At 42.0% G+C, this 17,616-nt stretch overlaps 1 protein-coding gene across 8 annotated transcripts in view; it reads left to right on the top strand.

Moving 5' to 3' along the window:
* Positions 1-17,616, top strand: part of RHBDL3 (rhomboid like 3) — a 541,614-nt gene that overhangs the window by 517,876 nt on the left and 6,122 nt on the right. For all 8 annotated transcript variants that reach the window (XM_069199957.1, XM_069199951.1, XM_069199956.1 and 5 more), the window contains one exon: positions 14,614-14,674. In XM_069199957.1, the coding sequence (XP_069056058.1) occupies positions 14,614-14,674 (61 nt within the window). The remainder of the gene's footprint in view (positions 1-14,613; positions 14,675-17,616) is intronic.

The raw sequence follows: 17,616 nt of genomic DNA, 5'->3' as shown, positions 1-17,616 counted from the left end.
GTCCTAAAAGCCATCGAAAATGGGTTCAGAAAAAAGGATAATGGCAAAACGTTTAGGGTGACCCTGCAGAGAGGGTAAAACGTCCAACACTGATACCCTAACATGTTTTAATTTATTATTTGAATGTAGGTGAGGAATTCCACATCAGTCTTGAAAAGCAATGCTTGAGCAAGGTTTTTCCTGTTTTTCTGTTATATCTAGTAAATATAGATGACTGACTCTTGCATGTCTCTGGTACAGTCATTAACAATTATACAATTTTGGTGATGATCTGAGAACCTACCAAACTCAAGCATGAAGACATTAATCTGGAAAGTAAGAACCACCTGCACAAAAAAGGAAATGTGAAGGCAAGTGCCATAACTGCAGTAAGTGGCAAAAAGTGGATTGCTGAGAAGTGCCCTACGATTTGCATAAAATTGCAGCAAGCACAGTCTCAAGCACTTGCATGGTAAGGAAACATGCTAAGTGAAATACCTCAAGAGATCCAAAATCATTGTGTCCACCTTCTGACTAGCTAGACTTGCATGCAGATGAAAACCATAAACACTCAATGTGCATAATACAAATTTCGGTGGCCATCTTAAGGTCAGGCAGATACCACAAGAGTTTGGAAGCCAATACAGTATATACCGCAAAATTGTCACTGCAGCGGCTACAATGGATGATTATTTGGCATGGTGACGAAAACTGGTAACATTTTGTGAATATAGGTAACACAACATACAGGAAGCTATAGTATTACGTATAATTGAAGCCTTTTATGCAACAAAATTTAGGAAAAAGTTATTAGAAAAAACTTTTAATCTGCAAACCATATTGAATATGGCTCACAAAAAGACACAACCAGTAAATCTGGACCAAGGACGAATGAAAATAATAAAACAAGTTTGATAAATAACAAGAAAAAAATTGGAAAACTTAAAGTCAGTAAAAGTAAAATAAAATGTAGGGCTGATTTAAATCTTGGCAGTAAGGATTCTCTGTTATAACAGCGATGGGAGTGTCCTTGCTGCCAAGATGATGGTCCACCTGAAAAATTTAGGTGCAGGCAGATCATAGGTGTACCATGGTTGAGACTACTCCATCGCTACCATGGTTACACCCCTCCAACGACCTGACAGAGTAGGGGCCGTCTGAGACTGGCTTCTGTGTCTCCCCACCTAATTTAGATGGGCCGACACACAGGTCAGTTTTCATTGCCCATCACCCCCATGAAAACCCTGGCAGTGAAAACTATCTAATGCCCTCCTTGCCTTAGGAGATAACTCCCATGGCAAGAAGGGGATTTTGTTTCTTATTTTCAAAAAGGAAATCACACTTTAAGGTTTTCTTTTTTTAAATTTAAAAAAAAAAAGGTTTGACGGACTGCTCCGTCATGTTGACGAAGCCATGTGCCAAACTTTAAACAGCATTGATAGGAACTGCCATGGTGGCCATGCCATACTTTAGAAATTACTGCGCTTGGTGATTATTTTCAAGTTTGACAGGCAGAGTACTCTCGGCCTGGCACACATTAATTCCTCTACCAGGTCATCGGAGATTATTCCGTCCACCAAATATTAAATCAGGCCCCATGTTAAAGATGTTGATTGCAATTTCCTCATATGGGAGCATGTCTGGACTTAGAACAGAAATATTGGAACTGTAGGAAAATGAATCATTGTTGCAGTGCATGAAAAATTAAACTTGAAATATTACAGAAAAAAGTACTAGAAACTGGAGGAAACCAAAGGTAATAAGAAACACATAGGACAAATGGAAGATGGTGAGTGCACATATACACAATAAATATTGAAAGATGTAGATTTAGCAGAACAAGTATATGTGATGCAAGAAATATAAGAGACTAATGCCCATATTTATGCTTTTTTAGCTCTGCATTTGCATCAGTTTTTACGCAAAAGCGGCGCAAACTTACAATTGTATTTTGAACGTTTACGCTGCTTTTGCATCACAAAATTACGCAAATGCGGTGCAAAAAAAGTATAAATATGGGCCTAAGAAACTGGTCAGATATGTCTGATACAGTGAGAGCATATTAAAAGCCTAACTTTGGATGATATTTGAGAATGCTGGAAGGTTTCATTTGTGCTTGATAGTGGAACAACCTTATTAAATACAAGAAAATGCAGAAAATAATGATGTTGAACCCATCGAATCAGAGTGGGTTTTATTGAAAGACCCCTGTAATGTGTGTAGGCCAATTCAAAGACATTATTTTTTATGAGTAGTTGACTATTGACATATTTTCTCAAAAGAAGAAATGCGACCAGACCCTGGAAAAGATTCATCTTTGAGATATGCAACACACCCAAAGGATTTGCTTCAATTACACTTATTCTTGGGAATGGCAATATCTTGCTCACGATGTATAAAATTTTATGCCACAGTGAATCTGTGAGCGTGCAAATTAACAAAAAAGGAAAACTGGTTAAGTGAGATGAAACCGTGAGAATGACTTTAAGGAAATAAAAAGGACATATCTTCTGCAATACATTTGCTTTATTCTGATCCCACAATGTGTACAGAACTTTTAATAGATGCCGAGTTCAGTAGCGATTCTAGTACAATATAAACAAGGAAGAAAAACGCCCTGGTATGTGATCTTTCATGCCAGCCAAACTTTGACTGAAGTAAAGAACAAATAGTTTGAAGCATGAAAAACAAAGTGAGGTGGTGGGTGTACATGCAAACATTATACCTCTTTTGTATGGGATACAGTGACTGACTGCGAAATTTGGTAACCCAAAAATCAAAAACGCCACTGTGTACAGAGAAATGCAGAATGAGATTGATGGATTATTACATCCTGTCAAAATTGAACACATTCAGGAACAACATCAAAATACTAGTGCTGAAAAATATTTCTGCTTCATGATCAAAACTTCGATCCCAGAAGGCATCTCAGAAAAGGAATGAATAGAAATGACAATGGCAGATTACATAGTTCAGGAAGTAAAGAGGATCAGTTTGATGAAGAGATGGAGACATGTAAGTGATGCAAGGTATTTCCATCCAGGTGTGCCAAGGGAAGACAATCTTGGTTTCGAAAACATTCAGGAATACTTAACTATTTTGTCATCAGGTATTTTGTTAAGAGAAGCACCGTTAGTAATTCCTCATGCTCTGCAGAGACATGTGATTGACGCTGCACATAAAAGCCATAGAGGAGTTAACTACAACAAAAAAATGGATGTGATAAAATGTGGATTCTAAGAGTGGGTAGCAAAATTGAGGCGATTGTGTAAGCTTGTCATCTGTGTTTGTGCACAGTAAAAGAGTTATTTTCAGAAGAAATGAAGATGTCTGAACTGGTGGATGCGGTTAAGTCCACATCAGCTGCAGATGTTTATGGTCCTTTGGATTCTGGATAGTGTTTGTTTGAAGTTATTGGCCACTACTCAGAATTCCTATTAATAAAGCAGGTGTCTTCACCATCACCTGTTATATTTCCTGTTCTGAATGGTATTTTCTCAACATGGAAAATACCAAACACTTTGAAAAGAATTCTCTGCCTTTTAATGGACGTAAATTTAGAAAGTCTTTAAACATGGGAATAATTCACAGGAAGGTGACGCTGATGTGGCCACTAGCCAGTGGAGTGGTAGAGAGGCTATTGGCTACTATCAAAAGTACAATACAAGCAGCAAAACTGACTCAAGTAACTGTGAACCAAGTATTGATTGTTAAGTTTTGCAAGATTATAGAAATACTCCAAATAGATCAACAGAGTAATGTTTTTAAGAATTTATGGTTGAACATCTTCAACAAACTCATTTAGCGCAAATGTCTGGAAAGCCCCCAGTGAGCCATAAAAATATTGTAGAAAGGGAGAATCTAGTAAAAGGAAAAAATGAATATTGTGCAGATAAACAACAACATTCTCAAACACAAAGACACCAAGCGGAAGATTTGCTACTGCTCGAACAACAGCAAATAAAGAATCATGAAGGCACATTTCATCCTGTAATTTTAAGAGTGACAAACTCAAGAGGTTCGATGGTTATGTCTCAAACTGAAAAGGGTTAATAACCATAAATGCTCAAAGAAGTTTAGTCTAGCTGCAAAGTAAGAAAACACCATTGGTCTGGTTGTTAATTCAGAGGATGCTGCATGAGTAAGTTGTCTCCTGCGGTTCCTGTTATGTTTAATTAATACAGATGATGTGTCTGTTTCAGTCACATTGAGGACTAGACAACGACAAACAGACATCCCATGGCTTAGTCACAATAGTGTCATCAGGACCTTGGAGGAGGAAAAACGGTAATGTTTAAAAACTATGGGGCATATTTACAAGAAAGTGGCACAGCGTGGTGCCAAAATTGGCAGCGCCGTGATGCGTCACTCAGAAATGCACGAATGCGCTGTATTTACAAAAAACACAGTGCAAGGGTGCCTGCATTACAGGGAATGATTGTTTATATGCAGGAAGATGTCCCTTCCTGCACATAAACAATTAATAATGGTGATTTGCTACTAGAAGTAGTAAATCGTCACTATTTTATGATTGTTTATGTGCACATATTCCTGCACATAGACAATCATTAAGGGTCTTTTGCTCTTTCTGTGTGTGCAACAGAATGCAGCACACATAGGAAAAGCAAAAACGAGGAGAAGTAAAAGAATTTCTCCTCATTGCACCATGCTAATACCACCCCTGGGGTGGCGTTCGTTTTTGGCGCAGCCTCAGATTTACAAATCCTCGAAAATCTGGGGTAGTGTCAAAAAAGAATGAGTGTTGTGGTGGAACGCCCACAGCAACACCCATTGCATGCCCCTCTGCCACAGGAAACTGAGATGGGTGGGAGGGGCCTTATTTACAAGAGGTGGGTTAACACTGCCTTGTAAATATGGTGCAGGGCACAGTGTCTGGCACTAGGGGCTTGTAGATATGCCTCTATTACTTTTAACAGATGTCAGTGCAGTTATACAATCTAATTGAATAAAGTGGCATACATGCGTTCAAGGAGTCGCCTGCATTTTATCTGTAGGAATATCACAATCCTATATGCCGTTTGCATTAACTATCCAATTTTCTCTCGTGTCTTTACTCTTGGAGCCAACCCGGACCCTAGGTTAAGCTCTGGCCCGCCTCTTCTTATGATTTTTCTGAATTGCCCGCATCTACACAATAGCACCTACCACAAGGTTATTTTTGGTAAATATACATCTTGTCGTGGAATTTGATATTCTTTCAAGTTTCGAATAATTGCCATTCGCTCGGAGTCTGCATGTGATCCTGGCCTAGCTGCCTTATGTCCGCTTAATTGTGCTCGTGAATTGGTGTTATTGTGTACTAATTTAGCCAGAAGGTCATAAAACTCATTTTCGCCCGATTTTATCTTTCGTGTAAGTCTATCGTGCTAATATAGTCCGTGTGGATCTACTGCCCCCTAGCGCTTCCTCTCAACAACTATGCCAAAGTCACTGTTTCCTACAAAAATGCAGTCCAAAAAATATTGATTGTTTTGGCACCATTAAATTATGTTGCACATCTATCTTAAACCTGAGACTGGTGATTTTCACAAAGTAGAAATGATTGCCCTTGTGCAATTTTGGTTTTATTTTTCTTCAGCGTGAGGAAAAACTATTGACCCTTTTTCCATTACTCACAAAACACTGTTTTTTTGCACGTTGGAAGAATAACGGTTTGTTTCTCCTAATCCTTACTTTCTAGCGTTTCTGGGTCTTGCGTTATTAAATTATATCACTTAAATGTTTACTGGAGTTGACCTCCAAATTAGCGAGAGGCTATAAATAGAAATTTTCAAAATATGGAAATGTGTGTATTTCCAGGGTCGGACTGGCCTATAGCACAATCAGACAGTGTCCTATGGGCTGGCATCACATCAGAATGTGGGAGGGTGTTTTAGCAGTTTGTGGGCCTGTGTTATAGCCAGGTGGGCGGCTTTTTATGGGCGAGTGCAAAGCGCCCCACCCCATTCTGTAATCTCTCTTTGGGCTAACAACCACGCCCATGTCACGTCAGTCACTTACAGTGGTTCGTGGGTTTGCCTTTTAAAATCAGCTTGTTTTCATTTGTGATGGCATGCATACGTCATGCCTTTTCCGGTATTTAGCCCATCTACACAGCACCGGTAAGCTACTAAAAACATACGAGGCTTGATGTTTTCAGCATGGAGTCTGGACTACTTTATCTGTTTATTTTCCACGCAGCACAATCGCGCTGCATTTTACATAGTGCGATCACGCTGCATTTTTTCTTTTCTTTACAACGCAAATAGCTCTAACTCGAGCAAATGCGAGACCAGTTGCATTGAAAATGCTTGTTACTGTTGATTTCCTTGATATTACCACAAACATTGCCTGCAGAAAACACAAATGCATGCAGTCTCCCATAATTTACAAAACACTCAAGCTCAAACCGTGGCGGATATGCAAATGTGAGCCACTTTTGGAGCTAGCTAGTTTGCTAACAGGGGCCCATTTTTTAGGTCAAGCATTAGCATACTGTGGGTTCAAGTGATTTCATTTGTTGGTTCCAGTGTCCTTTAAAAATCCTTACTTGCTAGTGGTCAGTTCTGCCTCTTTGTCCTGCCTTTTTCTCTTTGGGAGCAGCACCAACTACTATTTAATTACGCCATGTCCTGTTTATCTCTTCTGTAGAGGACTTTTTTATTTATTTATTTTTTAGTATTTGCCTGTTTGTCTTACACTCTGGGTGCTTGTTCAGTGTCTCTTCCCCACCAGGTCCCTCTGCAAACATAAAACCAAAATCAGAGAGGGGCTTTTCCAGGGCCACCTTGCCCTCCCCTCGCTCTTTTTCTTTTGTTTAAACATGATTCAGTTTGTCGTGCATACTTTATAAAGGTCACTGTAAAACATGAGCTTTTTCTTGTCTAAATAAAAACACCATATGCCCTTGCATCGCTACCCTGAGAGTCTCTCAGCCTCCCCCGCTCTCTCTCCAGGGCCCCTCTCTGCTAGCACTCACAACATGGACATGGCACACAGGGCATTGCTTATCTTTATTGGGGCCCATAAATCTTCATTCTGCTCTGCTGGGGTTTAGCGGCATCTTGTTAACGATCGATACAAAAGGGTATTTCATGTTGCTATCAATTGTATAGCACGCACATGCCTTCCATTGGTATTTTTTTCTTTTTATTTCCTTGACTGCCATTCTCGCTGGGTTTTACACAGCGCGATCGTGCTCCTTTTTAAAAAATATTATTTTGTAAACTTCACCCGTCACCATCCACACCCGCCTTCCCCTTGAGATTTCGGCTGCATATTTTGCGATACCCTTCTTTCATTGTTTTGTACTTTTTACACTATCTGTGCAAAGAGTTCACCCCATTGTGCGGAAAACGCCGTAGCCACTGAATCACATACAATTCCATCGGCCCCGCCGAACAATACGGTAGTCTTCAGTAACATATGTAGCGTATTTTTTATTTTTCTTTCAGTTTACTTTTATGCAACTTTTGCTGCAGTGCGAAAACTAGTGTTAATTTGAAGTAGTCCAATGAGGGAATTATGCAAATCCCTTCTGAAAACACTAGCTTGTAAAATCGTGCAGAGGTCTTCTCTGGATGTGCTTTTAGGAAAAGGAAATTGTGTTGTTTCCGTACCTAATGTATCCAGCATTTTGCCAAACTCAGAAAGTGCGAGCTGAGGGAGTATGAGCTAGTGCTCCTCAAATTTACGTTCTAATGACCGGTCCTTTATGGTGTGCTCGACAAAACAGGCTCAATTTTCATTTCACTGACAGAACCAGGAAGGGTGACCAGCTTTTAAAGGGCGCGTCGTGGAACAGTCCGGGCCATGTGCCCCTGTCCTGGCGTGCACAAGATGGAAGCTTGTCTTAAGGAACCAACACAATCCGCATTTTGGGGGGTACCCGGAAAATAAAAGAGCGAATAAGTAGTCCGCGTTTAAGACATTAATATCCCCCTTTCATGGTGCTGTAATTGGGATATTCAGCTATTCAGCGCTCAGAGTCCATTTTGAAACTTTTGAAACTTTACCCGTCCTGTCCAATTGTAAACATTGGAACTGCAAGTTTGACATTTTCTCTCCAAAGGAAGCCTTTAATAAAGGGTATTGTGTGGGTTTCCTTAAGAAGTCATGGTGGAAGGGATTGTGCAAAAGCATCTGCTAATTCGGAGTATCTGAACTAAGGCAAACCCACTGATGTGTAGCCTCTCCAAAATATACCCCTCACTGCCCTGGAAGCAAAGCTCCAAGGGGGAACCTCCTATACCATTGGTTGATATTTAATCCCCCGCTTTCAGCACAAAGTCACATCTTTTTTGGTTGCACATACGCTCCATTGGGATGTGACAGCATTTCCAGTTGTAGCCCTCACAGTGGAAAACCATAGCTTAGAAACTGCTTTTCCAACCTTCCCCCCGACCCAGCGGAGACAACCGGCATAAAATTGCATTTCCTCCACAAACGGAAGGCATTTCCCACTACCTTTAAATGGATGCTGACCCTTCCTGCCCTACTCAAACAGCCGGGAAGGGACACAGAGCTTTACAATATTAAAACATATTATATAATATACATAATATTTTACAAACTGTTAAACCCCAGTATTTATATTTGTGTTTAATGCATATTTTTTTGTATGAAAAATATTTTCCATGCTAGCTGCAACAAAATAAACGTACAATATTAGACTACACGATGGAGATGTGTATTATTTTTGTTCCCCAAAGCTAACTCGGGTTCTTTTGACATTACTGAAACATGCACCCATTAGCTTTGTGGGGGAGGGGGTCTTTGTGTGCGTGAGAGAGAGAGACTGAACATACTATGAAAACAACTTATTTAGTGATTTCAACACTCAGTTCACCTTAATGATGCCCTAGATCATGGGTACTCGCAAACATTTTCACGGGGGCCGCAGAGTTTGGTCTTTGATGTGACCGAGGGCCGGGGGCCGCAGAGTTTGGTCTTTGATGTGACCGAGGGCCGCACTGATGGCACCAGGGTGGCAGTCGGGGTTGGCAGTAAAGTGGGTGTAAGATATACTTCTAGTGTCTGAATAGCACAACATGAAACCATAAACTTGGGAATAATCACAGCTTCTCCACTTAACCAAACTGTGTGATCCTAAGCAAATGTTTTATTTCACTTTCCCTGCTTTTAGTTTCTTATCACATATGAGGACCTCACATGACTTCAGGATGTGTGCTGCACAAAACCTTTTTGTATTTGATTTAATAAACTATAATGTTTTTGTATTATTGAAACGTAGGCCACCCAAAGTGTGCACATACTGACTTGCCTCTTAGCTTACCAAAGGAATTGTTGTCGGGGTGGGGGATGGGGGAGTGAATGTTTCTAAATTCAGGTTAGAAAATTATCACTTTGAAAAAATATATTTCTTCAATGCACTGATATAATCTGGTGTACTAATGTGACGTTTCTGCATGTTAATGAAATACACTTTTTGAATTTGGAGCAGACTTGATCGTGCTTTTGCATTTTTGCTTCAAATATGTCTTTACAAATGAAGGTGTTTCTGATGTTACAGTGTACAGAACCCCTCTGTTATCTATTTTCTTTACCTTCAACTCACCTTAAATAATTGCTTGCCTGTTTATTTACATGTTTTTAATGTTAGTGCCGAGTCTAGTTAAGAGCAGCCCAGTGCCGCTGGGTCGCATGTAAAGGTCAGGAGGGCCACTTGCGGCCCCCGGGCCGTACTATGAGTATCACTGCCCTAGATATTAACTATATTTCATAATTCAGAAGAATGACATCATTAAATTATTCCCACACATGCAGTCAATTGGGATACACAGAAACTGAGTTTTACTGTTTTATTTCATTCTCACTAGGCAATTAGCCTCCAAGCACGACAATGCATTTGAATAATACAAAATTACTGTGTGCTGTTCAGTTCGATCCTGTCACTTTGTCTCATCAGAATTCTTCCTGTGTAATTCGAACAAAATATACATTACAGACATATATTGCTAACTAAGGCCCTCTTTATGAACACAGCGGTCTGATCCGCCATGTGGCAGAACCACCACTGGCGTAAATCCACCCCCGCCAGGCTTCTGCTGCCAGGCAGCCTGGCGATGGAGTTACCTATCCGACAGGGCAGTGCTGCCCGCCAGATAATGTACCTGATTCCACCAGCCTTTCCCTTGCGGTTTCCCCCGCCAGGGAAAGGCTGGCAGAATGGGTGCCTCGGCACCCTCTATGGGCCCCTGCATGGGCAGTGCAGCGGAACCCCCGTACACAGCTCCGTCGCGCATGTCACTGCCCGATTTACGGGCAGTGACATGCGCGACTGGTGCTGCTGCACCCACCGCACTGCTACATTGATGCCCGCTCCATGTGGGGCCGGCTTCAATGTACAAGCCCCGCATTCAGCTGGGTCAGCTGGCGGAAACACTGCTTCCTCCGCCGGCCCAGCTGAATGATCATTATTTGGCCGGCGGGGTCTTCAATGCTCTGGCGGTCTTTTGTTGACCACCAGCGCCGAATTTGGCGGGTTTTCCCACCAAGTTCATAATGAGGGCCTGAGTAGTGCAAAAGTTGCTACAAAATCCTTTGCACATACAAAATTTGCTTCTAATACCTCGCCTTTTTAGGGTCGAGCGTGCAAGTGCTCTGGCATGTTGTAATCTCTCTGCGGGCTTTTAATCAAACCCATGTCACGCCCATCACTTTCATAGGTTCATGAGCTTGCCTTTTAAAATTCACAATTTCGCTGGGTTTTACACAGCGAGATTGCACTTGTTTAAAAAAATTTTTTTATAAATTTCCCCCGTCCCCATCCCCACCCTCCCCTTAAGATTGGCGGCAGCTGCCGCTGCACATACGCATTGCCACTCATCTTCTAGTTTATAACGCTAATAGCTCTAACTCAAGCGAATGCAAGACCCATTGCATTGCAAATGCTTGTTGGTTTTGGTGCCAGGGTCTATTTTTTATCCTAGTCAGATCCTGTGTATTTCCAAATTTTAAGTAAATCACAAATTCAGCTAGGTGTCTGGAAAAGCCCCGTCCTTTCTCTGTTGTAATTAGAATTGACCTATGTTAGTTTATTGAGCTATAACTCCTTAGATCTGGGGCATCTTTATACTTAGCAATAAGGTGCGCAGAAGATATATATAAATACTGATTGGAAAGGTTGGAATTTTTTTTACTTCTGGATAACCAGCATTTATATTCCCAGCATTTGTTCCTATCCGTATCTTGTACATCGCTGTGTGCTTGCAGCTGAATATTGTTTTTCCTCTCAGAGCCAAGTCCGGCAGTGGAGTCACTCCATTTTATGTGAGTAATAAGTCTTCGGGATCAATACGGCTCAGTGATTAAGCTCTTAAATTCAGTTTGTGTTTCAGCATCGGGGCTCTGCATGAAAATATATATGTCCCTCCGCGAGCCAGTTCTCTCAAGAGTGGTGACCTCTCATAAAAGGTCAAGGACATATTAATGAGCTCGAAAAACAGATCCTATTTACAGTCCCTTGAATGACTAAAACCTAAACATTTGTTACCGTGGAATAAATTCCACCCTTTACTGACTACCATAGGGAATATCATATCCTTAAGGTCTAGACGCAGTTTTTCTATTGACTTTTTCCCAGGTATGTTTACTGGGATCTTTATGAAGCTTTCCTGTTTTACCAGAACTGAGCAGAGTGGGTAGCTAAGAAAACATTGTAAATACGATTGATTTTGATTCACAGTTGGAATTGTATTTAATTTTACTTTTTTTTTTTTTTGCTCACAAAAGATTTGCACTGGAATTTGCTGAAGTCATGCTTTATTAGCGCAAAGCATACCAGACAGCTCAGCTGCAGGGTTACTAAAGACATCTTGGTGACACTCTGAAAGCTTACCTTAAAATCCATTCCGCTGATTACTTACCATTGGCTCTGTGGTTTGTAACTCACATTTGCTTGCTTTCTATTAGCTGGTTTTATTTGTTTTGGGCTGTCCAACATATCTTGTCCCTCCTGTGGAGCATAGCCTGTTTACTGTATTCGTCCACGAGTACTCACTTTCTGTAAACATGCCACTCCACTCCCTGCCACTCCATTCTACGCCATTTCGCAACACACTACTCCACACTACTGTGTTCCACTCTATACCACTCCACTCTTCACCACTTCACTCCATGACACTCCAGAGCACTCCACTCAGTACACCATACTCCATTCCACTCTGACACTCTACAACACTCCAGTCTATGACACTCCACTCTATAACCCCCTACTCTACGACTCTCCACTGTACTCCAGTCCACACTACTTTACTCCACTCTAAGCCACTCTACTCCCCCTACACCACTGTACGCCACCCTACTCTACACAAGTGTACACCTGTCTACTCAACTCTAAGTCGCTGCACTGTACACCACTCTGCTCTATGACATTCTAGGACCCTCCAGTCTATGTTCCTCCAGTTTATGACTGCACACCATGACACTACACTCTACACCACAAATTTCCTCACTCCCAAGTTGAAAAGGAGCTTTCTTTCCCATGTTTCTGCTGGACTGAAGACCTGAATATAGAAACCTGTATGTGATGGGGAGCAGGTTTTGGAACATGTAACTGGGACAACACTTGGCAATACGTTTGTTTTTTAGATTAATAATACATCATCACCCCTATATCTTAAGATCATGTCAAGAAGTCCCTTTAGGAGACTAGCATAGAGGCACATCGAAGCCCAGGGCTGCTACCTCAAAGTGCTGCAGCTGAACTGACTAGGCACTAGACATTAACACCACCTTCCTAGACTCATGATGGGTGTTTAACTGGCACTAGTAGCACCACCAAAAACATATTGTCTGAAACTTTACCATGACAGTCAAGAGCACACGCAGAAGCACCCTGCTAAGCTCAGTAGACGAAAGTGCAAGCTTGCCAGATACTCTTTGGTCATTCCAAATTTGACCTGTTCCCATTCAGAACAGCGTCATCAGTTTCATGATCTACTGAAATTTTCGCTGTAAGGTCAATCAGATGATCTCAGCTGTGGAATCCAAGTAAGATATCAGTCATCCCACATCAATTTGTAACCACTGAAGTGAAATTGTCTTTGCAAAGCTAACCATCTGAGAATTTCCTAAAAGAAGCCCACCGCACTGATTCTGCAGCTGTGTAACCCGATTCAGCCTCTGGAGAAGACTTCTTCCGCCAAGAGACTTTTCTTTACCGCAAGCTGTCTTCATAGAGGGTTTCAGATGAGCTGAGTTGACACTGTGAAACTTGCTTCAGACATTGCATGGGGCCTTCTGAGTGGAGAAGTGTGGCAGTGGAGAAGTGTGGCACAATGGTTAGAGTGGCAGACCCTGAAGCAGAGATCTGGCTCAAGACCAGGGTTCAAGTCCCGCTTCGGCAGGTCTTGGGCTCAATTCCCTTGGACCAGATAATTCTCGCCTCGGTGCCTAATCTAATTAATGGGTCCCACTCTGCAACTCTGGGCAATAGCTTGCTTAATCTCCACAACGGCCCCAACAGCGCTTGGATGCCTGGCTTCACCCTGGGGGTGCCCAGGAGTGGGCACCTCACAGGGAAAAGCCAGGAGGGGTTCCATAGCGGTATGAGTACAGTGCCTTGAGACCCTAACGGGTGAGTAGTGCGCTATACAAGTGCAAAGTTTACAGTTTACAGTGGTTTGAGGGCCAGACCTTATAAGTTCAAAGGTTGCACCCATCCTGTCTAGGTTCAGTTGAGATTGTTCTGGGTAGTGAAACGCTGAACTCAGAACACATGTTCTCCAACAGTGATTTTCTGCTGATTAGGACTCGCATTTCTCTGAAGTGAATGGTTAAACTTCGTCAGCAACCACTGTTCACAGTTGCGCTTTGTCACTACCGTTTTGGAAAGTTGAACTGACCACATAGACCCTTGAGGAGCATTTAGGCCCGTATTTATACTTTTTTTGCGCCGCATTTGCGTCGTTTTTTGATGCAAAAACGGCGCAAACTTGCAAAATGCCATTGTATTTTGTAGGTTTGCGCCGTTTTGCGTCAAAAAGCGGCGCAAATGCGGCGCTAAAAAAAGTATAAATACGGGCCTTAATCTCTCTTCTCCTGACTGGGTGCAACATCCTATCTGAGCTGTTGTTAAACTCTATCTTGTACATACGCATTTCCTGATGCCTTGTGTGATGAATGCATGGTACTGTAACTTAGCTGAACTATCCTCTTGTATTTTCTAGTACCAAATTATTGTCTTGAAGCACTTTGGCGATAGCGGTATTGAAAAAAAAACGCAGATGAAAAAAATGAACAGTGTCAAGCCAGAACATATTGAAAGTGATTTTGGGTCAGGAACCTGGTGACACCATGAACCACATGCACTTCTATGACAGGGCACCACAATTGTGAACCATGTGCTATCACGCTGACGCAACAGCAAAGTCTACAGAGGGTCATCATGCGTATGTCACAGTTCGAGACTATATGTTTCACTTCCATGAACTAGTTGGGCTGCTGTACACTCATGTACCAAGTTCTATAGTGCAGCTACACACATGGAGCCCAATACAGTCCGATCCTTTTATATTATAAATTCACACTACACTGTGTTGTAATCTGACGTTTTTGCAAATTAACAAATATATGCACGAACTTTTCCTTTTGTTCCCTTCTTTTCCACAGAACTGGTCCGGAATGAAGTGCCACTTCAAGCTGCTACGCATGGCCGCTGCCCTCATTTGTAGTGAGTATTCAGCTTCTCTGGACACTGCTGTTTTGGAGTGCGCATAGTTGGGAAAGAGCACAAGGGCATTCAAGGCCAACTTTTATCGAGTGTCAACTTTTGTCAGGGTTCAGAAGTAATTTATAGGAAGGTAAAACTAAGTATCAAAGGTGACAGTCATGCAAATGAAGGAACAACACTTTACTCCTGCGTTCTAGAAAGATGATCAGAACAACCGGCAAACAGTCCTTCTTAAGGTAAATGTCAACACCATAGCATAAAGTGACGTCACACCTGCAAGAATGCATCTAGTCTGGTCTTAAAAATATTGCCAGAGGTTTCAAGTGCCTCCATTACAAGAACCTCTAAAATGTGTTTGTTCTAAAGCATGATTGGCCAGGCTGCAAACAGCATATCATATACCAGCGATTAATCCTCTTACAGCCCTGCCTCAGTGTGTGGTCGCCCAATGGATTGTTCCGTGGGGCACTCTGCTGACTTCTAATGCAGCCTTCAATAGCGTTACAGGATAGTACAATCCACGCAAGTCTTGCGAAGGTGCAAGCACATGTGGAAACTCGGAGGAGCATCTGATGTACAAAGCAGAGTTGTAGCTTAGGAGCTCATACACATATAAGGAGATCACATGATAAACATCAAAACACAGACACATGTTGTACTTGTAGAACCTCTCAAAGGATTGTGAAAAGTCGAGTATATGAAAGTAGAAACTACAAAATGATCGCGAGGGAGTTTGCAGGAATCAAACTGGTCGAGCTTATGTAGTGTCCTGCAGACTGTATAAAGAAACTTCTTATGGGGTTTAGCCTCTATGAGAGTACAGCTTGGCGCATGGTACGACATACACCTAGCAGATGTAACTTACATAGAACCGTGGCAGAGGGCAAAATGTAGGTCATGCCGATCAAGAAGTCCACTTTCTTCATCCCTGCAGAGAGGAGACCTCTCTGTCACTACAAAGGCAAGAGGCCTCGTTTCTTGGTCACACCACAGACCAAAGTTGTCTTCTTTACTGCAGAGACCATAGCCCCGTTCCTCATTGCAAAGATGAGGGGTCTCCTTTCGAGGCAGGACCCATCTACTCCTGACTGGTAAGTTCTTACCGCCCACCCTGCAAAGATTAGCACTTTTTTCTCAAACAACAAGATCTCCCCCTTTGCAAAGACCTACGCCCCTATCCACACTGCAGAGAAAAGCCCCCAGCTTTACATCTGCACAGACTAAAAGAAGCTTTTCAGTTAAGACATCAGACCTTTAACACAAAGACCACAGCCCATTGCCTCGCTATGGAGACATTTTGTCATGGAGACCAGAGCCATCTTTCCTCACTACAGCAACCGCGGGCACCACCTGCATACTCCCTAGACCAGAGCCAGGTCTTTCAAATCCAGGGACTAGACGTGAGCGAAGGCCTGTTATATGCAAAGGGTCTGCTCAGAGTGCCTGCGAGGGGCCTCCTCCATGTGGCAGAGAGCAGCAGCTGAGTCCTGGGACTCGGGTGCTGCTGCTCTTCTAAACCCGCCTCATAACACCCCATTCTTATTTTGTTGACGCCAAAATACAAGATTTCAAATTCAAAAGTTATAAAATGAATTAGTTCGAAGGAATAGGTTTTAATGAATACATTCAAAATGGCCTGCTTGAAAACAATTGCTGCACTAAATTAAACATTTCCAAACATGAAAACAATATTTTGGTGCCTCTTTTGTGTTTCCTTATGTTTATCACTCTTCATCACCTTGCCATGCTTTTTGCCCTGTTTGCCTTGGGTACTGCCAATCATGAGACTGAACCATCCCCCTTTTCTTAGTTGTTCACCAGTTGTTTTCCTCCCCCTACAACTATCCTCCCTTTACTTTTTTATCTTTGTTGCTACTTTAAATCGGGGGCAAACCCACTCTTCTCTCTGTGTGGCTACTTGGTACGCCCCAACAGCTCTGGCTACTCATCTTTTTAATTGTGTCTAAACAATTTCTCCTTATTAACCTTATTCTTAATAAACTTTGAGAAACCCAACATACATCAATGCAGTCTTTTCACAAATTCCTTTCTAATGTTTACTTTTTAAACTTATTGTTCCAAAGTTTTCACTTATCCACTTTTTCATTTTACATTCTTAAGCTTATTCCCTTTAGTGAAGTGGATTATAAAAGGTAGAGACAAAGTTTGGCAACAGTGAAATATGTCTTTCCTAGTCCCAGTGCCCGTGCAGTGAGGAACTAATGGGGCGTCTCGGAAGGCTGAGGGTGATAACAAGACAACCAGATACATCCTTCATGGCTTCTTGATACAAATGAAATCACTTCCCTCAAGAAAACATTTTTATTTAAATTTCAGCTGTTCAAAGTTCATTTTATATATCTCTGTATCAGTCTATCTTGAATATTGCTGACAACACTTTTCATATAAGAATAAAATTATCCAAAATGATCTGTTAACTTTGTTCCTCTCCCCTTGTACTTTTCTCTTTTTCTCCTGCCACACTATTTCTAGGTATATTGTGCAGCAGCTGGAGAATTATTCTCTTATTCACTTCTGTCCTTCAATTGTCAAAGCCAATTGGAGAGCGATGAAATTCAGCATTGCACAAACCAGGTTCATAGAGGGCACACACCTGCTGTGTCCACTGATGGTGATGCCTGCCATGGTGGTGGAATGGCCTCAAGTTGCAAGGGCAGTCTAGGGCCTCACAGTTACAACATAACACAACCCCAAAAAGACACCCCTTTTTTGAAGAGCAGTGTAGGTATAGAGCTGTGCGTGGGTTGAGGCAAGGATCCTCAGAGGTTCGCCCTGTGCTATATAGCGACAGGATGAGAGTACAGTGAGGATATTGCATCTTCGCATTGAAGGTGTACAAGAGAAGTACACATACTCGAGGGGCCCAAGAGCACCTAAACTGTTCTGACCACTGCCGAAGTGAAATACAGTTCCTTGTTTGT

Source organism: Pleurodeles waltl, chromosome 7 (assembly GCF_031143425.1).
Source record: "Pleurodeles waltl isolate 20211129_DDA chromosome 7, aPleWal1.hap1.20221129, whole genome shotgun sequence".
NCBI lineage: Eukaryota > Metazoa > Chordata > Amphibia > Caudata > Salamandridae > Pleurodeles > Pleurodeles waltl.
This window is presented reverse-complemented; position numbering and strand designations above follow the sequence as displayed.